The sequence below is a fragment of the Crinia signifera genome, chromosome 11 (genome assembly GCF_055691185.1).
Source record: "Crinia signifera chromosome 11, ASM5569118v1, whole genome shotgun sequence".
Lineage (NCBI taxonomy): Eukaryota > Metazoa > Chordata > Amphibia > Anura > Myobatrachidae > Crinia > Crinia signifera.
This window is the reverse complement of record NC_139227.1, coordinates 35,855,796-35,880,290: the sequence shown is the minus strand read 5'-3', so window position 1 is coordinate 35,880,290 and position 24,495 is coordinate 35,855,796. Positions and strand designations below refer to the sequence as shown.

At 45.5% G+C, this 24,495-nt stretch overlaps 1 protein-coding gene across 2 annotated transcripts in view; it reads left to right on the top strand.

The window, feature by feature from the left end:
• The window catches only part of KLHDC4 (kelch domain containing 4), a 63,333-nt gene extending 39,624 nt beyond the window's left edge, over positions 1-23,709 (top strand). For both annotated transcript variants that reach the window (XM_083165432.1, XM_083165433.1), the window contains 8 exons: positions 13,948-14,084; positions 14,896-14,988; positions 15,568-15,727; positions 15,922-15,991; positions 19,854-20,062; positions 21,025-21,439; positions 22,448-22,564; positions 22,710-23,709. In XM_083165432.1, coding sequence (XP_083021558.1) covers positions 13,948-14,084; positions 14,896-14,988; positions 15,568-15,727; positions 15,922-15,991; positions 19,854-20,062; positions 21,025-21,439; positions 22,448-22,564; positions 22,710-22,888 — 1,380 coding nt within the window. In that variant the 3' untranslated portion in view covers positions 22,889-23,709. The remainder of the gene's footprint in view (positions 1-13,947; positions 14,085-14,895; positions 14,989-15,567; positions 15,728-15,921; positions 15,992-19,853; positions 20,063-21,024; positions 21,440-22,447; positions 22,565-22,709) is intronic.
• Positions 23,710-24,495: the final 786 nt, after the last annotated feature.

Here is a 24,495-nt window from a genome sequence, read left to right as displayed (position 1 = left end):
TCTGCGCAAAAGCCCCAGAGAATCTCTGTACCCAACCCCTTATTCCTATAGGCTGCATCTCCGTTATCTGGAAACGGCGGATGCTCTGCACCACACACGCCTGTGCGGACGGACTGTTCTATCTATGGACTGGCCACGCTATTCCTGAAACGGGCATTTCTAGGAGGCGACCATGTAATTGTGTGGAATTCGGTGCAGTGCTGTCGCCGCGGCAGGTGACTTCCATGCCTCTGTGGAGCATGCGGCTGTGTGTATAAAAAAAAAAATATTTATATTCCACCAATGTGTGACTGGTGAGTCTTGTGATTGACGTGTTGGTTCAATCTCGTTGTGGATTTTTCTATTGGTGGATCTCTCTGATATAATGGAATAGGTAAGTGAAAAATGAGAAAGAAAAAACACAAAGGGGTAAATTTACTCAGATGGGAGTTATAGTTTTACTGAGATGCAGTCCTGCAGTCCCGTGAAGGGGGCTGCAGGCTTAAATGCATTGATCAATCTCCACTATTTTTTAATATCCGTTAATTTAGTGAGTGCAGAGCCCTTACAATTTCTGTGTGTGTGTGTGTGTGTGTGTGTGTGTGTGTATATATATGTACTGTATGTGTCTGTATATCTATCTATCTATCTATCTATCTATCTATCTATCTATCTATCTACATAGATAGATAGATAGATAGATAGTCCACCTTGTCCACCACCCTCCCTAGGGTGCATCTAGTCTAGTGTATATCTGTATGTGTTACATACTGTATATCTGTACTGCCACTGATTACTTGTTTGCTACCTGGCTGTTGCACATTAATCCAAATCAAATTCCTACGCAAGCATACCTGGCCAAATAAAGCTGATTCTGATTCTGTTTTGTGTGGGATGTTTCGATGGGCAATCAATCAGAAACTACTTCTTATTTATTTAGCACCTACTAGAAGATAATAGTATCTGATTGGTTCCCTGACTTTTTCTTTCTTACAAACTAGTTTTCTAGTCATCATTGCCGATACGGCCAGCTGCGACCATAAGAACAGTGGACGGTTACTGCCATTAGCATAGTTTATTAAGTAGGCGCCCGCAGATGGGTCCGATTCAGAGTCTAGATCTGTGCGTTTAACCCCTTCCTGACAGAGCTAGTTTTTGCGTTCCTGACAGAGCCATTTTTTTCAAATCTGACATGTCTCACTTAAGTGGGGATAACTTTTTTTTGCTTTTACTTATCCCAGTGATTTTGAGATTGTTTTTTCGTGACACATTGTACTTCAAATTAGTGGTAAATTTGGGTCGATACAGTCTGTGTTTTTTTGTGAAAAATACCAAAATGTCGTGAAAAAATGGAAAATTTAGCGATTTGCAAAATGTTAAATTTTCTGCTTGTGAGACAAATAATCTTACCACTCAAAATAGTTAATAACTAACATAGACCATATGTCTACTTTATGTTGCCATCATTATTTCAACTTCCTTTTAATTTTTTTGGACACTAGGAGGCTTACAATATGAATAGCAAATTCTCAAATTTTCAAGAAAATTTCAAACACTGATTTTTTTAGGGACCAGTTCAGTTCTGATATGACTTTGAGGGACTTGTATGTGAGACACCCCCATAAATGATGCCATTTCAAAAACTGCACCCCTCACAGTATTCAAAACAGCATTTTGGAAGTTTGTTAACCCTTTAGGTGTTTCACAGGAATTAAAACAAAGTGTAGGTGAAATTTCAAAATTTCATTTTTTTTGCAGATTTGCAATTTTAATACATTTTTCTAAGGAACACAGTACATTTTACTAGAGAAATGTGACTAAAAATTGATTCCCCCAATTCTTTTGTTTTCAAAAATATCCTATATGTGGCCCTAGTGTGCACGTTGACCAAACCACAGGCTTCATAATAGAAGGAGCACCTACTTGATTTTGGAGCCTCCTTTTTATGAGATTATTTTTTAGGCACCATGTAGGTTTCTAGGCACCATAAGATGCTAAAATTTAGGAACCCCCCCACAAGTTACCCCATTTTGCAAACTACACCCCTCAGGGAATTCATCTAGGGGTATAGTGTACATTTCAAACCCCCAGGGGTTTCACCAATTGTGGTACAACTGGGCAGTGAAAATGAAAAATTACATTTTTTACACAAAAATGCAGTTCTGGCTCAAAATTTTTCATTTTCACAAGGAATGAAGGAGACAAAGCACCCCAAAATCTGTGCCCCAATTTCTCCCGAGTACCGCAATGCCTCACATGTGACCAAAAAATACCAGTTGGGTGCATGGCAGGACTCAGAAGGGAAGGAGTGATTTTTGGATTTTGCAGCTCAGATTCTGGTGGAATTTTGGTGGGTGCTATGTCGCATTAGCAAGACCCCCCAAGCACCAATACAGTGGAACCCCCCCACAAGTCACCCCATTTTGCAAAGTACACCCCTCAGGGAATTCATCTAGGGGTATAGTGTACATTTCAAACCCCCAGGGGTTTCACCAATTTTGATACAAGTGGGCAGTGAAAATGAAAAATTACATTTTTTTACACAAAAATGCAGTCCTGGCTCAAAATTTTTCATTTTCAGAAGGTATGAAGGAGAAAAAGCACCCCAAAATCTGTGCCCCAATTTCTCCCGAGTACGGCAATGCCTCACATGTGACCAAAAAATACCAGTTGGGTGCATGGCAGGACTCAGAAGGGAAGGAGTGATTTTTGGATTTTGCAGCTCAGATTCTGGTGGAATTTTGGTGGGTGCTATGTCGCATTAGCAAGACCCCCCAAGCACCAATACAGTGGAACCCCCCCACAAGTGACCCCATTTTGCAAACTACACCCCTCAGGGAATTCATCTAGGGGTATAGTGTACATTTCAAACCCCCAGGGGTTTCACCAATTTTGATACAAGTGGGCAGTGAACATGAAAAATTACATTTTTTTACACAAAAATGCAGTTCTGGCTCAAAATTTTTCATTTTCAGAAGGTATGAAGGAGAAAAAGCACCCCAAAATCTGTGCCCCAATTTCTCCCGAGTACGGCAATGCCTCACATGTGAACAAAAAATACCAGTTGGGTGCATGGCAGGACTCAGAAGGGAAGGAGTGATTTTTGGATTTTGCAGCACAGATTTTGGTGGAATGAATGGTGGGTGCTATGTTGCACCAATACAGTGGAACCCCCCCACAAGTCACCCCATTTTGCAAAGTACACCCCTCAGGGAATTCATCTAGGGGTATAGTGTACATTTCAAACCCCCAGGGGTTTCACCAATTTTGATACAAGTGGGCAGTGAAAATGAAAAATTAAATTTTTTTACACAAAAATGCAGTTCTGGCTCAAAATTTTTCATTTTCAGAAGGTATGAAGGAGAAAAAGCACCCCAAAATCTGTGCCCCAATTTCTCCCGAGTACGGCAATGCCTCACATGTGACCAAAAAATACCAGTTGGGTGCATGGCAGGACTCAGAAGGGAAGGAGTGATTTTTGGATTTTGCAGCTCAGATTCTGGTGGAATTTTGGTGGGTGCTATGTCGCATTAGCAAGACCCCCAAAGCACCAATACAGTGGAACCCCCCCACAAGTGACCCCATTTTGCAAACTACACCCCTCAGGGAATTCATCTAGGGGTATAGTGTACATTTCAAACCCCCAGGGGTTTCACCAATTTTGATACAAGTGTGCAGTGAACATGAAAAATTACATTTTTTTTACACAAAAATGCAGTTCTGGCTCAAAATTTTTCATTTTCAGAAGGTATGAAGGAGAAAAAGCACCCCAAAATCTGTGCCCCAATTTCTCCCGAGTACGGCAATGCCTCACATGTGAACAAAAAATACCAGTTGGGTGCATGGCAGGACTCAGAAGGGAAGGAGTGATTTTTGGATTTTGCAGCTCAGATTCTGGTGGAATTTTGGTGGGTGCTATGTCGCATTAGCAAGACCCCCAAAGCACCAATACAGTGGAACCCCCCCACAAGTGACCCCATTTTGCAAACTACACCCCTCAGGGAATTCATCTAGGGGTATAGTGTACATTTCAAACCCCCAGGGGTTTCACCAATTTTGATACAAGTGGGCAGTGAACATGAAAAATTACATTTTTTTACACAAAAATGCAGTTCTGGCTCAAAATTTTTCATTTTCAGAAGGAATGAAGGAGACAAAGCACCCCAAAATCTGTGCCCCAATTTCTCCCGAGTACGGCAATGCCTCATGTGTGACCAAAAAGTGGCAGGACTCAGAAGGGAAGGAGTGATATTTGGAGTTTGCAGCACAAATTCTGGTGGAATGATGGTGGGTGCTATGTCGCATTAGCAAGACCCCCAAAGCACCAATACAGTGGAACCCCCCACAAGTGACCCCATTTTGCAAACTACACCCCTCAGGGAATTCATCTAGGGGTATAGTGTACATTTCAAACCCCCAGGGGTTTCACCAATTTTGATAAAACTGGGCAGTGAACATGAAAAATTACATTTTTTTACACAAAAATGCAGTTCTGGCTCAAAATTTTTCATTTTCACAAGGAATGAAGGAGAAAAAGCACCCCAAAATCTGTGCCCCAATATCTCCCAAGTACGGCAATGCCTCACATGTGACCAAAAAATACCAGTTGGGTGCATGGCAGGACTCAGAAGGGAAGGAGTGATTTTTGGATTTTGCGGCTCAGATTCTGGTGGAATGAATGGTGGGTGCTATGTGGCATTAGCAAGACCCCCGAAGCACGGTGAAATTATGAACCTAATATTCCATAGATGTGTGGTATATTTTAAAACACTCCTTTATACATAGGCCGGGTTTGTCGGGGCAAGTGTCACACTGGAAAATAGTTTGCTTTCTTATTCCCTTTTTATAGCAAACTTTGCACCTTTTTTGTGTCCTGCCCTTTTTTCCAGTGGAGGGGATTTCATCAGGAAAATGCTGCCCTGGTACAATACGGGGGCCAGTACTAGAAGTACTGGGGCCCTCTGCCTGCTGGTTCCCAAATATTAGGCCCTTTATGACTTCCTCTTGAAAGTGCATAAATGTCCCCCTCTGGCCGGTAGAACGGAATAGCACGTAAGCGTTATACAGTGCCATCTGGATGATATACACGGCCACCTTCTTGTACCAGATTTTTGTTTTCCGCAGGGCACTGTACGGCTTCAGTACCTGATCTGAAAGATCCACTCCGCCCATGTACCTATTGTAATCCAGGATACAATTAGGTTTTGAGGTGTGGGTACTGGTACCTCGTACAGGGACGGAGGTGGTACTGTCTCCGTGAATTGTTGTCAGTATAAGGACATCCCTCTTGTCCTTATATTTGACCAACAACATATTTTCGTTGCATATTCCCCTGCTTTCACCCCTTCTCATTACTTGGGCAATGTGCGTTTTTGGGAGGCCTCTTTGGTTCTTGCGCACAGTACCGCAAGCTGCTGTACCTCTTGAACCAAGGGCCTTAAACAGGGGGATGCTAGTGTAAAAGTTATCCACATAGAGGTGATAACCTTTATCCAGGAAGGGGTGCACTAAATCCCAGACAATTTTCCCTCTAACACCTACGAGGGAGGGGGGGCATTCTGGCGGTTCAATTCTTGAATCCTTCCCTTCATAAACCCTAAACCTGTGGGTGTACCCTGAGGTGCTTTCACACAGTTTATACATTTTTATGCCATACCTTGCCCTCTTACTGGGAAGGTACTGGCGGAATTTAACCCTTCCTTTAAAATGTATAAGGGACTCGTCGATACAAATAAATTTTTCAGGGATGTACACCTCTTCAAATTTGGCACTGAAATGATCAATGACCGGCCTGACTTTGAATAGCCGGTCAAAGGTGGGATCATCTCTGGGTGGGCACTGTGCATTATCGGTGTAATGTATACATTTAAGAATTGTCTCAAATCGAGTCCGGGTCATGGCCATACGGTAAAATGGAGTACTGTACAGAACATCTGTACTCCAATATTGCCTAATTTCTGGCTTTTTTACTATGCCCATATGAAACACCAGACCCCAAAACGTCATCATCTCTACTGCATCTACAGGGGTCCACCTAGCAAATGATGACGTGGGGTTTTGAGCAATAAACTGCTGGGCATATAAATTAGTTTGGTCCACCATTAAATTTATAAAATCATCAGAGAAAAATAATTTGAAAAAGTCAATTTCTCTGAGACCTGTGGAATCAAATTGGATTCCTGGCATGGCCAAAAACTCAGGAACCTGGGGCTCAAAATTGTCTGGTGGTGGGGTCCATACGAGATCAATTGTTGGGGGGGGGGGTCTCAGCTGCTCTACGGGGGCGTCTTTGAGGGGGTCCCTCATCACCAGAGGAGGAAGAGGAGCTTAAGACGAATCCTTCAAATTCCCCGCTTGCATCACTGGCTGTGTCAGAGTCAGAGGCAAGCATGGCATATGCCTCCTCCACTGAATACATTCTCCTGGATGACTGGGAGGACATTTGGGAGGACATTTGGGATGCCATTTTTATTTTTGTGTTACTGGTAGTGAAATGTTTCAACACGTGTATAGTGTAGGGGGGGGTACAAACTTTATTTCAACCTGGGGGGAATGTAGTGTGTAATGTGTATGTAGTGCAGAAAAAAAAAATACTTTATACCAAAAAAAAAAATTGAAGGGGTTAAAAAAAAAAATTGAAGGGGTTAAAAAAAAAAAAGGTCCTGCGCCAAAAATTGAGCACAGATGTTGGTCAGTAACGTCTGTCACTGAACAGCGCTCAAAGGCAACAGGAATTTGATCAAAAAAAAAAATATATAGATCAACCCTGTGCCGAAAAAGCTGATCAGTGATGTACGTCACTGATCAGCGCACAGTGGCCACAGGACACCCACAAAATCACAGTGTGTGTGTAAAAAAAAAATTAAAAAAAGACCACACAGCACCCACAAAAAAAAAAAAGGTGATCAGTGATGCGACACTGATTACCAGTGAGGGGCAGCAGGTGCACAACCTTTGGTGCAACTGGCAGCAACTGACAGGTATATATAAAAAAAAAAACCTCTGCGCCCCCAAAAAGTTGCTGATCACCTCAGATATGGTGATCAGCACAAAAGGCGGGGGTAGCAGACACAAAATATACACTCTCTATCACTCTCTGTCACTATCTCTCTCTATCTCTCACTATCTATCACTATCTATCACTATCTATCACACTGCAGCAGCAGCACTGACAGTTATATGTATAAAAAAAAACCTGCACCCCCAAAAAGGGGGGGTAGCAGACACAAAATATACACTCTCTATCACTCTCTGTCACTATCTCTCTCTATCTCTCTATCTCTCACTATCTATCACTATGACACTGCAGCAGCAGCACTGACAGTTATATATATAAAAAAAAAAACCTGCACCCCCAAAAAGGGGGGGTAGCAGACACAAATCTCTCTATCTCTCACTATCTATCACTATCTCTCACTATCTATCACTATCTATCACTATGACACTGCAGCAGCAGCAGCGACAGTTATTTATATATAAAAAACCCCTGCACCCCCAAAAAGGGGGGGTAGCAGACACAAAATATAGCTCTCTCTGTCACTATCTCTCTATCTCTCTCTATCTCTCTCTCTCTATCTCTCTATCTCTCTATCACACTGCAGCAGCAGCAGGAAGTCTCAGGAAGTCAGATCCAGGAAGCGTCCAGCACGCTACAAGCAGTGATCAAGTGATCAGGTAAGGTATTTGCAAGGATCAGGTAAGTATTAGCAAGGATCAGGTCAGTATCACGGCAGATAGGCACGGTGACCGCTCTGCACGCTACTCCAGACCGGAATGGCGTCTGCAGCGCAGTCACCGTTAGTTTAAATGTCGCGCCTTGGCTGTGATTGGTCCGTGGGTCCCACGGACCAATCACAGCCTTGGGGGCAGGTGGGGTGAGGGTGGGGTGAGGTGTCATCGTCACCGATGACCCCCTCATGCCCCCTGACGCCCGGCGGTGATTGACACCTGTGTTACCGAGCGTCTGATTCGCTGGTAACACAGGAAAACGCTGTAATTGGCTGTTCACACTGAACAGCCAATCACAGCGATCGCCGACGGGGGGGCGACATCGCAGCCCCCCCTGGGCATGCAGGGACATGTCTGCTGTCAGGGACAGCAGACATCGTCCCTCTGTCACTGCGTCTTGAGACGCAGTGACAGTTTAAAGTCATGACGTACATTTATGCCATGTGTCGGGAAGTACATCCCGGCCATGACGTAAATGTACGTCAAATGTCGGGAAGGGGTTAAAGCATTTCACAGGTTTAGATCTGAGTTCTTCATCGCCTGAGGCTAGTGACGGAGCTTGTGTGGGTTAGGGGTGGATGGTTGGTCCTGTGGACTCTGCAAATGCAAACTTCCTTTAACGTGATGGTCTGTGTCGGTGTGGCCAGAGGTAAGGGTAATGTCTGCAATCTGTATGGGGGATGGCGGTGGGGATACCACAGTTGTAAGGGGCTTTTTTTATGAAGATGAGCTCAATCAAAATAGAGCATCCTAGGGAACTAAATAATTGGAAGTCAATTGTCTGGACAGATCTGGAAGTCACAGGGATGTGCTGCGCGGTACAGACGGCACCAAGCACTGTAGGCAATTGCAATACACTAAGCCCCCTGAGACTCTGAGGATCATTATCCACCTTGTTGAGGAATTGGGAATAAAATTTGCATTTGGAAAATGTCAGTGTTAATAGTCCTTTCTCCGGCCTATATATCACGTTCTATCTGTAGAGCGAGGTTTTTGGGCTGTCAGATTACCTGACTGTACGCATGTAAATCATTTCCCTGACAGATGAGGGAGGGGGCAGCAGCCTGTTGGCGTAGCATGCAGCACGGAGATACATGCAGTCCCTATGTAAGACATGGCAGCTAAGCGTTAACGGCACTGTGTTTCTCAAGGACACGGTAATTCTAGGGTAGAGATCCTGGCATAAACGCAGGGATTTCCTTCCTCCCCCTGTCACATGTGTAGAGTGGCGTATCCTTAATGAGTGGGCGTCCTGATTGCCAAGCAGCAAGAAGCAGTGTGGGCGTCTGATGCCCAGAGAGAGAACAGGCCTTCTGCTGTAATCCCTGTATACGGGCACAGGGCCTTCTGCTGTAATCCCTGTATACGGGCACAGGGCCTTCTGCTGTAATCCCTGTATATGGGCACAAGGCCTTCTGCTGTAATCCCTGTATACGGGCACAGGGCCTTCTGCTGTAATCCCTGTATACGGGCACAGGGCCTTCTGCTGCAATCCCTGTATACGGGCACAGGGCCTTCTGCTGCAATCCCTGTATACGGGCACAGGGCCTTCTGCTGCAATCCCTGTATACGGGCACAGGGCCTTCTGCTGCAATCCCTGTATACGGGCACAGGGCCTTCTGCTGCAATCCCTGTATACGGGCACAGGGCCTTCTGCTGCAATCCCTGTATACGGGCACAGGGCCTTCTGCTGCAATCCCTGTATACGGGCACAGGGCCTTCTGCTGCAATCCCTGTATACGGGCACAGGGCCTTCTGCTGTAATCCCTGTATACGGGCACAGGGCCTTCTGCTGTAATCCCTGTATACGGGCACAGGGCCTTCTGCTGCAATCCCTGTATACGGGCACAGGGCCTTCTGCTGTAATCCCTGTATACGGGCACAGGGCCTTCTGCTGTAATCCCTGTATACGGGCACAGGGCCTTCTGCCCTATCTGCTGTAATCCCTGTATACGGGCACAGGGCCTTCTGCTGTAATCCCTGTATACGGGCACAGGGCCTTCTGCCCTATCTGCTGTAATCCCTGTATACGGGCACAGGGCCTTCTGCCCTATCTGCTGTAATCCCTGTATACGGGCACAGGGCCTTCTGCCCTATCTTCCAAATACTCGCAGCCCAGCAAGCAGGTGTGAGTTAGGCCCATTATCTGGGCTAAAAGGGAAAAAAAGTAACGCTTGCAGATTAGGAATAAAAAAAATCACAATTTATTGTACATAACCATTGTGATAAAAAACATGAAATAAAATACTTCAGCAATAAATGAAAATGGGGGAATTGGTTTAAAAGAGATATCTCTATCAAAGCCCTCTGGTTGTCACTGTTCTGTGTGGTTTAGGATCTGCTCCTATATATACATGTATAGGAAACTTTTCAAATTGGGAAAATGAATGGTACTTTCCACTGGATTCAAACAATTGTAGGTAGGTATAATTACCACTGCGGGTCACCATGGAGTCCTGTATCCATTTAGGATTGCTTCTATAGCTGTAATCTCCTTGTGGTGAAATAGCAGAAACTCTCTCCGCTTGGAATCACGATGTTGTGGAAAAGAAGTTCTGAAGTTCCCAGAAAAAAGTCTCCAATATCAAGGAAGGAATTGGGCGGCTGGTTGGATCCAAAGCATGTGTACTGCGTAAGTGGCAGTTAGGGGCCTGAGGAGTAGCAGCACCAACGCGTTTCGCTGCCTCTAAGGGCAGCTTTTTCAAGGATATCCTTGTCCCATTTGTCCTTTTATATTTAGGGACCTACTCAGTCCCATAAGTAGCAGCTTTTTGACTACACACCCATATCAGCGCCCATTTGACCACCCCAGGGTGGCCTTGTTTCTTCACCATTATCTGGGCTGACACATTTGTTCCAATGTTGGCACGAATGCCCATCGCTCCAGTGTGTACCCAGCTTTAGATGTCTGAATTTTCTACTCTGTCTATGTAGTGTTTATATCTTTTTGCTAATACCCCTTGTGTGATGGGGAAAAGCTAGGTTTTTTTTGTTTTTTTGTTTACTACCACCTAAATCATCCACACATGTGTGTGGTCATATATACCACCAGTATTATTATCATTATTATAATTGTTTATTTGTATGGTGCCACAAGGGTTCCAAAGCACCTAACAGAATACATAGTATGACGCTATTGTGTGTTTCTTTTTATTTTATTTTTTTATAGAGGGGGATATTGCTGTTTTGGAATGTTGCTGCATAGGATTTATCTTTTTTCAACTGGATGCATATACTGGATATAGACAGCAGGTGGCGCCCCTTCTGCGCAGTCCAGATGACTGGCCTAATACCAGCCTAATATCAGTATGAGAAGATATTGGAGTAGAAGGGTCCAGCAAATCGTCCGGTGTTATTTTCCATGTTTGCTCTGCAGGTTGCATCTGTCGATAGATCCAACACGAACATAATAAATATCTTGAGTTCATTTCTTTCGGTTTTATCTTGATGTAAAGTGATCATCCAGGAATCTGAAGATTCTTTTTATTTTTTTAAATCGATTTAATTTAGCAATTGTTTTATTGTAATAAATAGCTTGGTTTAAAACACTTATTAATGATTATTATGGTAAAAAAGATCTTTATTTTTGACATTCACATTCTCTAGAACTAAAGCAGTCCCCACAGGAGGTGAAGGAATCGCTGAGCACCATGAGGACCACGCTGTTGTAGGAATGAGTTTGCGGGTTCCCTGCACCAGATGCCTTGCCCACAAATTGATATATTAATACCACTTTTACACCACTGGGGTCCCCGTTTCCACTGCAATGTGTTCCCGGGAAAACAGGGCAGTTGCTGCGGGCTGGGTGGACCGGAGCAGCATTGGTCAGCTGGGATCGGCGGCCAGCGGGGAGCGGCAGGTGGCTGGTAGGGACTGGTGGTTGGGGATTGGCAGCCTGCTAAAAACCCTGCTTGATTAGCAGGTAAAAAACTGGGGTCACTTTACACACACACACACACACACACACACACTTTCCATCCTATGCCTTTTCTTCCTTTGAAAATGGTCATGACCAGTGCTGGCCAAACCGGTCCTCGAGATCTACCAATGGTCCACATTTCCCAGATCACCTAGCTGGTGCACAGGTGCAGTCATTGCTGTCATAGTTTCAAGCATATGATGCTTCCTTCTTAACCGACACATTCCACAGATTCACAGGTGGCCTGGAAAACATTAACTGTTGCTGGCTCTAGGACCGGTTTAGTCACCCTCTGCCTACCCTCCTTGCGGTTAGATATTATTCAGATGGGTCTAAAATGACCAGATCGCCATGTTTGCTGCCACCATGAGACTTACCCTCGCAGCGCCTCTGTATAATGGAACGACATTGTCTTGCGATGAACCGTAGCGATGATGACATAAATGCATCCCTGTGTACTGGGCCCAGTGTGGAGTTGGAATTAATACTTATTACTCCAGTCATGTTCGAAGGCAGCAGCAACCCCCCCAATGAGCAGGTCTTGGCGTTGGGTCCAGTCAAGTCCGTTCTATATCTGCAGGATGACATATATACAGTGCCTGATGTAGAGCAACACTACGGCGATATACTTACATAAAGGTTACTGTACGTACTGTTGATCAGAAAAAAAGCTCTGCGTGTCTGTATTGAACATGCGTGTCTGTATTGAACATGTGATGCATGTACTGTTTGCACTCATAAATTTACAATGGTGAATCCTATTCAGATCCAGTCCCTGGCTCCACACATCCTTTGCTGGATTCAACGAAGCTCGACAAATACAGGAATCCTACGTTATGCAGCGGATGTCAGGCAAACAGAGTTTAATTGACAGATTTACATAATCAGTGTCTGTCTAGAGAATCCCTAATTATACAATTTATTCTGTCTGTTCTACCGGTTCATGCATGGTCACTTTCACACATTATTATTATTATCTATTATTATCAATATTATTATTCGTTGTCTATCTCTAAAGTGCCAGCATGTGTAGAACTGCAGTGTGTGTGTGTGTGTGTGTGTGTGTGTATATGTGGTTTAACTCTGACTTTATAGGGATTAACACAAAAAAACAAATAGGATGAAGTCCCTGGACGCAAGAGCTTGCAATTACATAGGAAAGAAGTGATCAGGGGGCATTGTAGGCTAAATCGCGTTCTATATCCGGCGGTAGCGCAGTACACTGACCTCCTGTGACCCCCCGCTGTGCTCTGCATACACCACTCCCTTTGCGCCTGCTTTATTAATGTGCAGCGTGTGGAGGGTAATTCATGGGTTTCCTTTGACATAACGATCTAATCACAATTAATGCACCTGCTGTCATGTCAGACCTGCACATTTAATTGCTTGACACTGAATAATTGAACATTGTAGAATCTTCAGACCGCGCTGTTCCCAGTTAGAGGGTTCGTCTATATCTCCAGCCGTCCAGCTTTCTATTGTGTAGGTTAATAGCAGATTTCGTTGGTTAGTTGTAATACGGCAGCTCTTGAATGGTGACCTATACAGCCTGCTTCCTGTAGGTAAGTTGTAGGGCTGGCAAACGCAGCCAGACACTTGGACCATGAGCCGGGCAAGATCTTTCCTTGGCATACCTCCCAACATGATCCATTCCAGGAGGGACAAAATGCTCTGTTCCTGGACTTCCTTGCCAGTGGCAGTTACGGAGTCAAGGCAGCCCAAATAGGGGAGCCACACCTATTGTCAGTGGGTCCTGGACTGTGGTGCTAGGAGTGGAAGTTGGTTTGTGCTCCCCTATTAGAATTTTGGAGTCTGCTGCTTAGCCCCCACCTCAAGGACGTCCTGAAACAGAGCATCTTTTCCCTCCTGGAATGGGTCATTTTGGGAGGGTATAACTTGGGCTCATGGTATAATGAGGTTCAGACATGAAGTCAGATGATGGGTCCAGTTTGTCAGTTTTGTAAAATTACCGGAGTTTATTATTTTTCTTAAAACCAAACCTAAGGGAACCACATCCCACAGGTAACCAGAGATTCCCAAACCCATAGGTAGTGGGGATGCAGTTGGAACAGACATCTCGTTATCACTGTCTAGGCCAGGCATTCCAAACTATGTCGGTCCAGCTGTTGTGAAACTACAAGTCCCATCATGCCTTGCCATATTTTTAGCATTCCCTATTGCAAGGCATGGTGGGACTTGTAGTTTCAAAACAACTGGAGGGCCATAGTTTGGACATGCCTGGTCTAGGCTGTGTCTATATAAACACTTGTGCCTACCTCTCAGCAGAGTCTGGTTTTAACTCCCGTCTCCTCTCCTGGCAGGCTGTGGCCGTACCGCAAGCAGGAGGGCAGCTGTGGGTCTTTGGAGGAGAATTCGCCTCACCCGATGGGGAGCAGTTTTACCACTACAAAGATCTCTGGGTGCTTCATCTCTCTACGAAAACTTGGGAACAGATCAAGTAAGATCACTTGCCGCTTCATTGAAACTGTATGGCGCAGGTGTACAGTACTAAGTCTTGGAGTATAATCAATTATAAAGACATAAATTAACAATCAACCAGCTCTTGTTTTTTTTTGTTTTTTTTCGAATGCAACCTATCGCAAGGATGCTAGGAGGTGATTGGCTGGTAGTTTATCTCTATCTACATTATCTGTGTGGTGGGGATGAGTGGGTGGGGGACTCGCACATTAGGCGCTTGTAGGACTTGGGGGTGAATATTCTGGATGAAATGGGGGGGATGGACTGTGGTGGTTCTAGTATATCAATATCAATTAGGTGGGTGCTACTAGTCCGGTTTTGATGGGTTGGGGTTCCACGATGGTGCAGTGGCCTCCGTGAAGCAGGATTTGATGTAGAGATGACTATGAAAGGCCTACCAATTTGTCCTGCTGCACCTAGTTTTGTTACGCCATACAGTCCTAGCGGTTTGGCGCGACAGACACTCCTTAGTCACCTTGTAGCTACACACGGTATACCAGAGACAATAGGAATTATTACAGAGTCTCAGATTCACCAGAACAGAACACACAGAAACCTAGAGCAGAGTTGTATGAGGACACATAGACCAAGGTGAAACAGGATCTTAGATCATGCGGAAAGTGCAGGATCTAGATGTTATCTTGATAATCCAGGTGTGGATAGCACCTTCCCAGGTGGATCAGGGTATTACATGGTTATAAAAGCTAGACCATGCATTATACACACTTTGTATTTCCTGCTGAATGCCAGTTTCATGTGAAGCTCTGTCTCCCATTACGTCTTTCCGACAGAGCTCCAGGCGGTCCATCGGGAAGAAGTGGGCACCGCATGATCTATGCAAAGAGGCAGCTGATGGTCTTCGGAGGATTTCATGAGAGCACACGGTGAGACCTGTTCTAGTGTCTCTTCCAAGATGTCTACCTGCTCCTCCCCATCTAGGAGACTCCAGCCAGTCACCCTCATCCTCTACTGGGGTGTTATCTCCTCCCATCCCATGCTGCCAATGCCCCGCACAGACCTTTCTCTTCTACTGGTGGGGCACTGTCCGCTCCCTCTATTTCTGATGATGCTCCATCCAAACCCTTCTACCATTTCTGGTGCATCTCCTCCTTCCCTCCTGCAGACCTATCTGCCTTTCTGGGACACAGTCTTTTGCCCATCCTTCTGCAGATTTATTTATTTTTTATTTATTACCAGTTTCTTATATAGCGCAGCAGATTCCGTTGCGCTTTACAATAGTAGACAATGATAAAACAAACTGGGTAACAACAGACAGACTTGGAGGTAGGAGGGCCCTGCTGCAAGCTTACAATCTATAAGATGTCCTTATAAGAGATGCTGCTTCCAGACACCCACCTCTGCTGCTGGGGCACCGTCCCCTCCCTCTCCCATGCTGTATATAAAAACTGAAATTTCCTGTTCAGATTGTTCCTTAGTGGGTAATGACTTCTCTTCCTCCATAGAGATTACATTTATTATAATGACGTGTACACCTTTAACCTGGACTCATTCGCATGGAACAAGGTCTCGCCATCTGGGACTGGCCCTTTGCCTCGATCTGGTTGCCAGATGACCACAACGCAGGACGGTAACATCATCATCTATGGCGGTTATTCCAAGCAGGTGAGAAGCTCTTACAGACTGGGGCTTTAATCTGAAACAATGGTGGTTCGAATGTAATATAATCAGATATTCTGGGTCAGACAATGGGAGCATGCACATGCGACGCCGGGGGTGACCGGACAGTTTGGCCTGAGTGACGTCCGGTGCGTGGCCCGCATTATTTAATGGTCACTGACATTCTGATTCCTCCTCAGAGAGTAAAGAAGGACGTGGATAAAGGCACAGTGCACACAGACATGTTCTTACTGAAGCTGGAGGGTGCAGGTGAGCACACACTCGCCTCCTGTATACAGAACACTGCTGTTCTCTCTGTAGCGTTTCTCCTTCAGTGTTGCTATGGGCAACAGCTCTTATTGTCCTCTTTAGAAATGTTTGATACATCTCCCCCAAAATCCCTTTATCCAACATAGCGCCATTCTTAGTAGAGTACACCAGGTAGTCAGACAAGAATTGTACAGGTCTGGTGGACTTGTGCAACCCAGTGCTTCCTATATGTCGTCGATCCTTGCAGGGGACTTACTGTACTATTCCTCTAACCAGTGGTTCTCGGTACTCAGTATTCCACACAGGTCATGTTTTCCAGGTCGCCTGTGGATCTTTGAAATGTGACCGTTGGTACATCTTTGACCAGCTATGTGACATGGGAAAACATGACCTGTGCGGGTCCTGATGGCTGAGTTTGATAACCGCTACCTATATCAGTAATTAATGTGATCACGCTTCTGGGTGTCCTGGTCCTTTTCCATTATATTTGTGTCTTTTGCAAAAGTGCATCCCTTCCCTGTATTCCCAGCATCAGTCAGCTGTGGGGATATTAGAGGACTGGTACAGGGTATGTTGTAGTATTCCTACACCCTAGGCCTCATCCTATATAAACACTGACGAGAACACGTGTAGATGATTTGCCGTTCCCTCGTCTCACTCCGCAGGACTTCTTTCCTTGCTATTTACTTACTGAATGCCAGAGCCTCTCTGCACAACCAAATTGACGTTGTTATTCTGGGAACCAGTTTTATTTTCATGGTGTATATTCCTATCTACTGGACACAAAGGTTGTTCTCTGTAATAATCCCTACCGCTTCTACGCCTCATTCACAAGCAGACACACTGCGGAGGCATCGAGCTCCATATCCCCGTCAGCCCCTTGCTGTCTAGGGTGAATGTCCCTCTGTCTTTCACTAACCCATCCAACGCATGTTCCCTGAAACCCACGCTCTCGCCCACCCCTGTGTTACCCACACTTCCCTCAGACACATTGTCACCATCTGTAAGTATTAAGTACTAATTCAAGCACAGGTATGGTCAGCGCATCAGTGCTGAAATACAGACCACACTGTGCTTGAAGCAGTTGACCATGGAATGTCCAGCAAAAATGAAATTTCCTAAACCGTCCTCTTGCAAAGTTGGCATCCTATAACAGTTCCATGCAAAGGTGTGTGTGTGTGTATATAGATAGAGTGTGTGAGAGAGAGAGCAGCAGGGATGGTGTAATGGTTAGCATTACTGCCTCACAGCACTGAGGTCATGGGTTCCATGCCCACCATGACCCTAACTGTGCAGAGTTTGTATATTCTCCCCGAGCTTGCATGGGTTTCCTCCGGGTACTCCGGTTTCCTCCCACAATCCAAAAATATACCGGTAGGTTGATTGGTTCCCAACAAAATTAACCCTAGAATGTCTGTCTGTGTGTGCATGCGTGTACATGTGGTAGGGAAGATAGATTGTAAGCTCCACTGGGGCAGGTACTGATGTGAATGTTCAAATATTCTCTGCATAGTGCTTTGGAATATGTGTGCACTATATAAATAACTGGCAATAAATAAAATGCCAGATTAAGCCTTCGGAGGGCCCGGGGCACTTTAGACAGGGGGGCCCCCTTGCACTTGTCATTACTGGCCGCAAACTGCATGGGAGAATATTACACTGTCAAAACACAGAGTAAAGGCAGTATAAACTTGGTCATTGGGTAACTGCAGGGGGGAGATATATATACACACACATACATACCACATGAAAAGCCTGTGTTTGTCCCTCTGCACCTTACTCTGTAGGAGACCTCACAGTCCCAGTGCTGCCTCTGATTAAAAACCCTCCCATGACTAGGCTGCTGCTGCTGTCCTCCATGGGCCTGAGAAGCATGTAATGAGCTCCACCAATTAGAGCTAAGCACACCTCTCAGCCTCTGCCCTCTTGTGCAAAGTGTCATGGGACTTAGTCAACTCCCAGTGATGCACTGCACACTTGTGCAGTCAGTGTGCCTTGGCACCCCATGCTCAGCACCATTAATCATTGTCACATTGGCAGACAGGTGATGCTGCAGCACTACCCCACTCCCATGCACAAAACCTTTAGCTTAAAAATAAAAAAATACATGCCAACCACAGGGGGCCCCTAGCTAGATGGACCCCTTTTGCCCCTGCTTTAATCCGGCCCTGGATATATATGGAATATCTGTATTCACAGCCTACTTATTGCTGCTTTTCCTAATCCTTCCTTCTATTGAACAGAACATATTTATTTTGTGCCACTTGGTTCCTAGGATACGTTCCTCCCTATCGGTGCTCTATGCGGTGGCTGAGGGATGGAGCCTTTAAAAAAAAATTAAAAATTCCTGACTTGTTTCACTGGTTAAATATTTGCTGAAGAATTCTCTGAACCGTTCACCTAATTAGCTGGCTCCACTCCAAGCTGGGTGCGGGCCGCCCCACACCCCCGAATCCTCACACCAATTACTGCTCTGGCCTTTAGGGAACCCTGGCTACACAGCATGAAAGCCGGATTGAGATATCAGAAGTACATTAATGATTTTATATCCTCCTGGTGGGTATGGATCTGGCGCAACGCCTCATCCTCTGCAAGTGGCATTGTAATTTTACCCCATGCTCACCCAGCCCACACAGCAGCCATCAGGTGGTAAACCGTTTGATGCCAGGCATGCTAACTAGCAATTACAGGCTCCAGCAGGCCGGCTGTGACATGCTGTAACTTGGGAGACAATAAGTGAGGAGGGTTCCCATGGGGGCTGGGGGTGGGTGTAACCAGCGCGGATATCAGTGTGTGACTAATGCGTGCTTATTGCTGCAGATGCACATCCTAATAAACAACTCTAATAAACAAATGAAAACTATTCTATCAGGGAAAAAAAACTTGCTCATATTAAAGACAATCTATGTTTGCAAAGTCCTACATGGGTGTCTCATGCTGGGCGGATGCTGGGGATAAGAAGTTACAGCTTAGTCAACATAAAGGAACTATTGATATTAGACAGATGACTTCAGCGAATTTGCTGCTCTGACAGGCCACACCCCCCTTTATGAATCCACCAATCAGCACTGTGCATAAAGTTGAAGGATGGTGACTGTAGTGTTAATTAATGGGCAGGTTATACAGGTTTATTATTAATAATACATGCACAGAAGCGCCCTTCCCCGCACAGTACCTTGCGCTATGTGTCATTTCCGGATAGTATCTGAAGAAAGATGTGAAGAAGATCACAAGTAGAGAATATTTCTATGTAACCCAGTTGGAAATGTTTGCAGCACCCATCCCCTGGCCTGTGGCATGTTTTGCGCGTAAAGGGTTAAATCTTGTGTGGTCGTAGAAATCAAGATGATAAAAAATAAAGAATCGTACCATGAACCAGCTGATCCGCCATTTCGTCTGAATAAGCACATATCCCGGGGGCCCGCAGACGTTAAAGGGAGCATATGGATTGAAATGGGTGATTAAGCTTCAGAATGCACTTTGGCGTTTCATAAAAGAGGCTTCAAAGAAGCACCAATTCTGTTAATGGAGCTACAGAGCTGCCAGAGCAAAGCAATTCAGAGGAGATGGATCAGATTGACGTGCTCCGCTCCCCCTTCCTCCCCTTGGTCTGCGTTGGCCTTTGTTATGAGCCCCTGTTGTTTTTATGTGCCCTTAGGACAATCTGGTGCTCTCCTAGATGTGGAACTACAAGCCCCAGCATGCATTTCCAACTAGAACGTCTGTCCGGGTTTCTAAAACCATTTCATTTTGCCTGTCCTTCCAAAGCATCCAGTGGCAACTTCTCTAGGACATATTGTTTGAGCGCATCAGGTGTCGTAGTCATGTCTTGTCCAACTCCTGTATCCCTCTACTTTCCCAGAAAAATGGTTGTGGTCCAGGCTGAATCCGTCTGGCGTCAAGCCCACCCCCAGGACTGGCTTCTCCATGGGTGTTGGGCCCAACAACCGCAGTGTCCTGTTTGGAGGGGTCTATGATGAGGAAGAGGAAGAAAGCATTGAAGGAGACTTCTTCAACGATATCTACTTCTATGACCAAGGGAAGAACCGGTGGTTCGCTGGCCAGATTAAGGTAAGACCTCCTATTGGCCGAGTTTAGTTTCTATGCTGGAAGTGGGATTGTGTTAGGCCCCACACTCCAGCATAAGGCTGAATAGGATGGACTCTGCACATGTATTACACATTGGAAAATGAGGCTGGGTCTTCTTTCCTGAAGGCCTGTTTTGGCACTTCACCTGTATGTGCGGCCCATGTGCAGGATGCATTCGCTTTGCCTTTGGATCGATGTCTGAATGTTAGACACAAAATTTAGATTTACTTAATCTTCTAATTTTAGGAGGTGGTGTTGCCCTTAGTCCCTGCCTTGCATGTGTTTTTCTCTCTTACACGTACTGTGAAGACTTTGGGGGTGACAGGGGAAGGTAGAGGATGGTAGGACTTTTCCTGATAACTCCTTGGGTCTCCTTGATGTGAGGAGTCTGAAGAAAATGACAATTCAACTGATTTTTCATACTCCTTGGATCACTGTATGAGAGATCAGAGCAGCCATCAGCCTAACGGTCAGCAACATGGTGTCGTGACCCCATACTGACGTGGATGCTACCCACTTTGGAGTCAGGACTCACGGGTTGAGAACTGCTGCAATAGAGAAAGGATGGCTAAAATCTGACTACGGGCAATGCACCACTTTTATTTGTAGAGGCTTTAGTAAATCTTCACTACATACTCGCAAGACTTGGCTAGATCCAACTGTGTGATCTAACTGTGTATCTGCCGTAACCCAGTGCTAAATGTACACCACTCCTTCGCCACTCCATCCACTGCTTTTACACGCACTAAATAACCAGTGCTTTATTCCGCTGTGCACTAATTAATCCCTCTTTTTTTTTTCTCCACACTAAATAAACTCTGCCATTACTGGCCACACCCCATTTATGAATCCACCAATCACCACTGTGCATGAAGTGGTTTAGTCTGCCTTGTTCCACCATAAACAAACCAACCAACCATAGTTTTGTCCTCTTACTTCTCCAGAGACCTAAATCGGAGAGAAAAAAGAGGCGGCGTGCAGACAGGAATGTGGAGGCTGAACTGTCTGGGAGTGAAGAGGCCGGTGCACAGAGTCCACAAGAGCCCATTGAAGTTATAAAGGAAATTGTGGCTGAAGATGGGACAGTGATGACCATCAAACAGGTCATCTCCAGCCATGTGGCCTCAGCCAGTGATGTGGATGATAGCAGCGGAGATGATGAGGACCAGGAGGAAGCCACAGGGCCAAAGGTGGAGCCGTGCCCACGATCGAACACCATGATAGCGGTCAAGCAAGGGATCCTGTATGTGTACGGGGGGATGTTTGAAGTCGGTGACCGCCAGTTCACGTTAAACGACCTTTACAGCCTTGATCTGCACAAGATGGAAGAATGGAAAGTGCTGGTGGAAATGGACCCAAGTAAGTCTAAACTTAATTCCATATATACCTATTTTAAGCACCCCTGTAGACACTGGGCGGTATTCAATGAGAATACCTGCGAGGTGCAGCGAATCCTTTTTAGGATTCGCTGCACATTCGCCACGTTCCGGAGCCGGCGGGCTCCGGTATTCAACGTGTCAGGGGCTCGCTGCCCCTGACTGGCGAATATGAGCTCCTGCGGCGATTGCCGCAGGGAGCCTGAGGACGGTGGCAGGCAGAGAGATGGAAGTCTCTCTGCCTGCCCCAGAACTTTGTGTGGGGGAGGTGGGCTCCCCGGGTGCCAGGCAGCACAGGCTGCCCCCCGGGGGTGCCAGCAGGGGACCGTATATTCACTATACCCGATCGTAACGATCGGGTGCAGTGAATATATGAATATGTAATGAGCGGCTCGGCTCCGGCGCCCCCTGCTGGCTGCTGTGTAAAAAAAAAATAATAATAATAATTTTTTTTTAATTAAATATATATTCATGTGCTTACAGCACATGAATAAAAATAGCATGCCCCTCCTCAGAATAAAATTCCTGATTTTTTGACACCAAATGTAAAAAGCAAAACAATTTATTTTAAAAGTTCACATTCCACTTCACCATAAAAAGATAGCGATTGCTACTCGGTGAATCATGGTGAAAAAAACCTTAAAATGTATTCGCCATGTGGTCATTGAATAGGGTGATTCACCGTTTTAGTCAGAAATTCGCCAAACAGCACAAATTCGCCATAAAAACATGGCGAATCAGGCTCATTGAATACCGCCCACTGTGTTATGTGTTTAGTCTGCAACTCAGAATGTGTAGTGGACTTTCCCATAAATATGGCAGAGTGTTCAGAAACTCCGGGTAAAGACTAAATAGCTCAGATCACTGCCTGCTGCGGCAGTTCAAGATATTTGTTCCACATCATTTTACGCACACCTGGGCGGGTTTTGTAGTGGCGTGTGCGCTTCATTAACGTGGTCATTCATTTTTTTTTTCTTTTTGTTCTGCGCAGAAACACAAGAATGGTTGGATGAGTCTGACTCTGATGACAATGAAGAGGAGGAGGCAGAGGGTGCAGAGGGAGGAGCTGAAGAGGACGATGAAGAAGATGAAAGTGAGGAGGACAGTGGTGAGTGTAGTAAGATGTGGCTGTTACACTTTCAGCCTGGACTCTGAGTACCACAGCTCAGCGGATTCCCTCAGTCTCTCCCCACGCTGCAAGCTTTGCATTATCTGTGGTTCCTTACAACCATCTTTGTTTCCTCCCTCCCTAGGTGAAGAGCACCACCCACCAGTTGAGCAACACGAGACGTACTCTGATTACTTGCCCCGGACAGAGCAGTACTGGATACAAATAGCCCGAAGCAACATGGGCCCTGAAGCCAAAGAGAAGAAAGTTGTAAAAGTGGCGCATGCCATGGCACAGACGTTCTATGATTTTAAGGATAAATAGTCCACGTTTAAGATCAAGTACCACGTTCTGTGGAACTTCTGGTGCGGGAGGCTTCTTCTATGCTCTTAAGCAAGATGCCAAAAGATAAATATGAGGAGAAGCGGCAGCCATATCAAGCCTAAAACTTTGGACAACTGTTCACTCTTACCCAGGGGCATCACCGTACCGCATCCTCATAAACCCACAAAATGGCTGCCTCCAGTGAATGTGAGTGGCTTTAAGCACTCATTTAGATTTTTTTTTAAAACACATTTAAAATCCTGAGAGGACTTGGCACACGAACGAAAGGTTTATGTTATCGACACAGTGACAGGATTTTTTTTTTTGGTCCCTTTCTTTAGACTCTCTGATTAATCACTGCAACCTCCCCAGTGGTTGTAATAAGCACCGTGTCTGATGCAACGTGACTAGGCATAAACCCTGCCTGTCTCTCCCTGCGGATGGCTTCCTCTCCGTATTCATGGTGTAACGCCAGCTGCAGAAATGTAACCCTTGCCACGTCTAGGCAAATGTAACTTCAACGTGTGCCTCATGACACTGGAGATAAAAATGTCAGACCGTGTACATCTGGCATACCGCTGTAATGCCAGCATTGCAATAAAGATCTTTATTTCAGATATTAAACTTTTTTTTTTTCCCTCATGCTCAGATACAGGCGAGGATGGGTGTCTTATTACCATCAAATATCGGAGGTAGCTGTGTCATTCTGATAATGGCGGACGGGTTGGATCTGATAGGTACAGTCACAGTTGGGGCCTTTGCACAGAATACTAGTCTGTTAGCCATGAGCGCATCAGATTCAATAAAAAGGATGATCTCAGGCTTGTGAACTGCTTCTTACTGTACAGATGGTGTATTGGTCGTGGGTTCGATTCCCATCATGGCCGGTGTGGAGTTTGTATGGTCTCCTGTGCTTGAGTGGGTTTTCTCTGGGTGCTCCAGTTTTCTCCCATACTCCAAATAATATACTCGTAGGTGGATACATACAATATACCGCCGGTTAAAAGACCAACCCCCACGTCCTAACCCCGATGCTTGGCAGCCTAAACCTAACCCCCTTCTAAGTCCCTAACCCTCCTCCCTGCAGCATACACCTAACCTTTTCCCTGGCCTGGCCCACATCCTTACGCCTAAACACCTCTTCCCCTGCATACTTATTACAAATAGATTGTTATTTCCTGCTAAAATGTTTTCTTCCTCTAGGTCTTTAGTTTAATCACAACTCTAATATGGCAGCTTCTACTCACGGCTTACAGATGAGCCTAGAAAGGGTGTTCTCTGAAGTTAGTCACATTGACATTGGGGGTTAGTCACACCTGATCACACAGCTGTGATTTTCCAGGCTGGACGATAATGGATTGGCAGAAAGCCGGTATTTGGGGGCGGTAACTGGCTGTTTTCTCGGAGTGTCAGACGGCCCAGGTGTTTGAGGGGAAGGTGTGTGATGTCAGCTCCGCCCCCGAGAGGACTGCTTGTATTGCAGCCACTGAGTAAGTCCTGGGCTACGCACACACTAGGAAAATAATTGGATGGTGAGCGTCTTGTGTATGGATTTGCTGCTAATGGCCGATCCAGCTAATATCACAAGGCATGCTAAGCAATTTGCA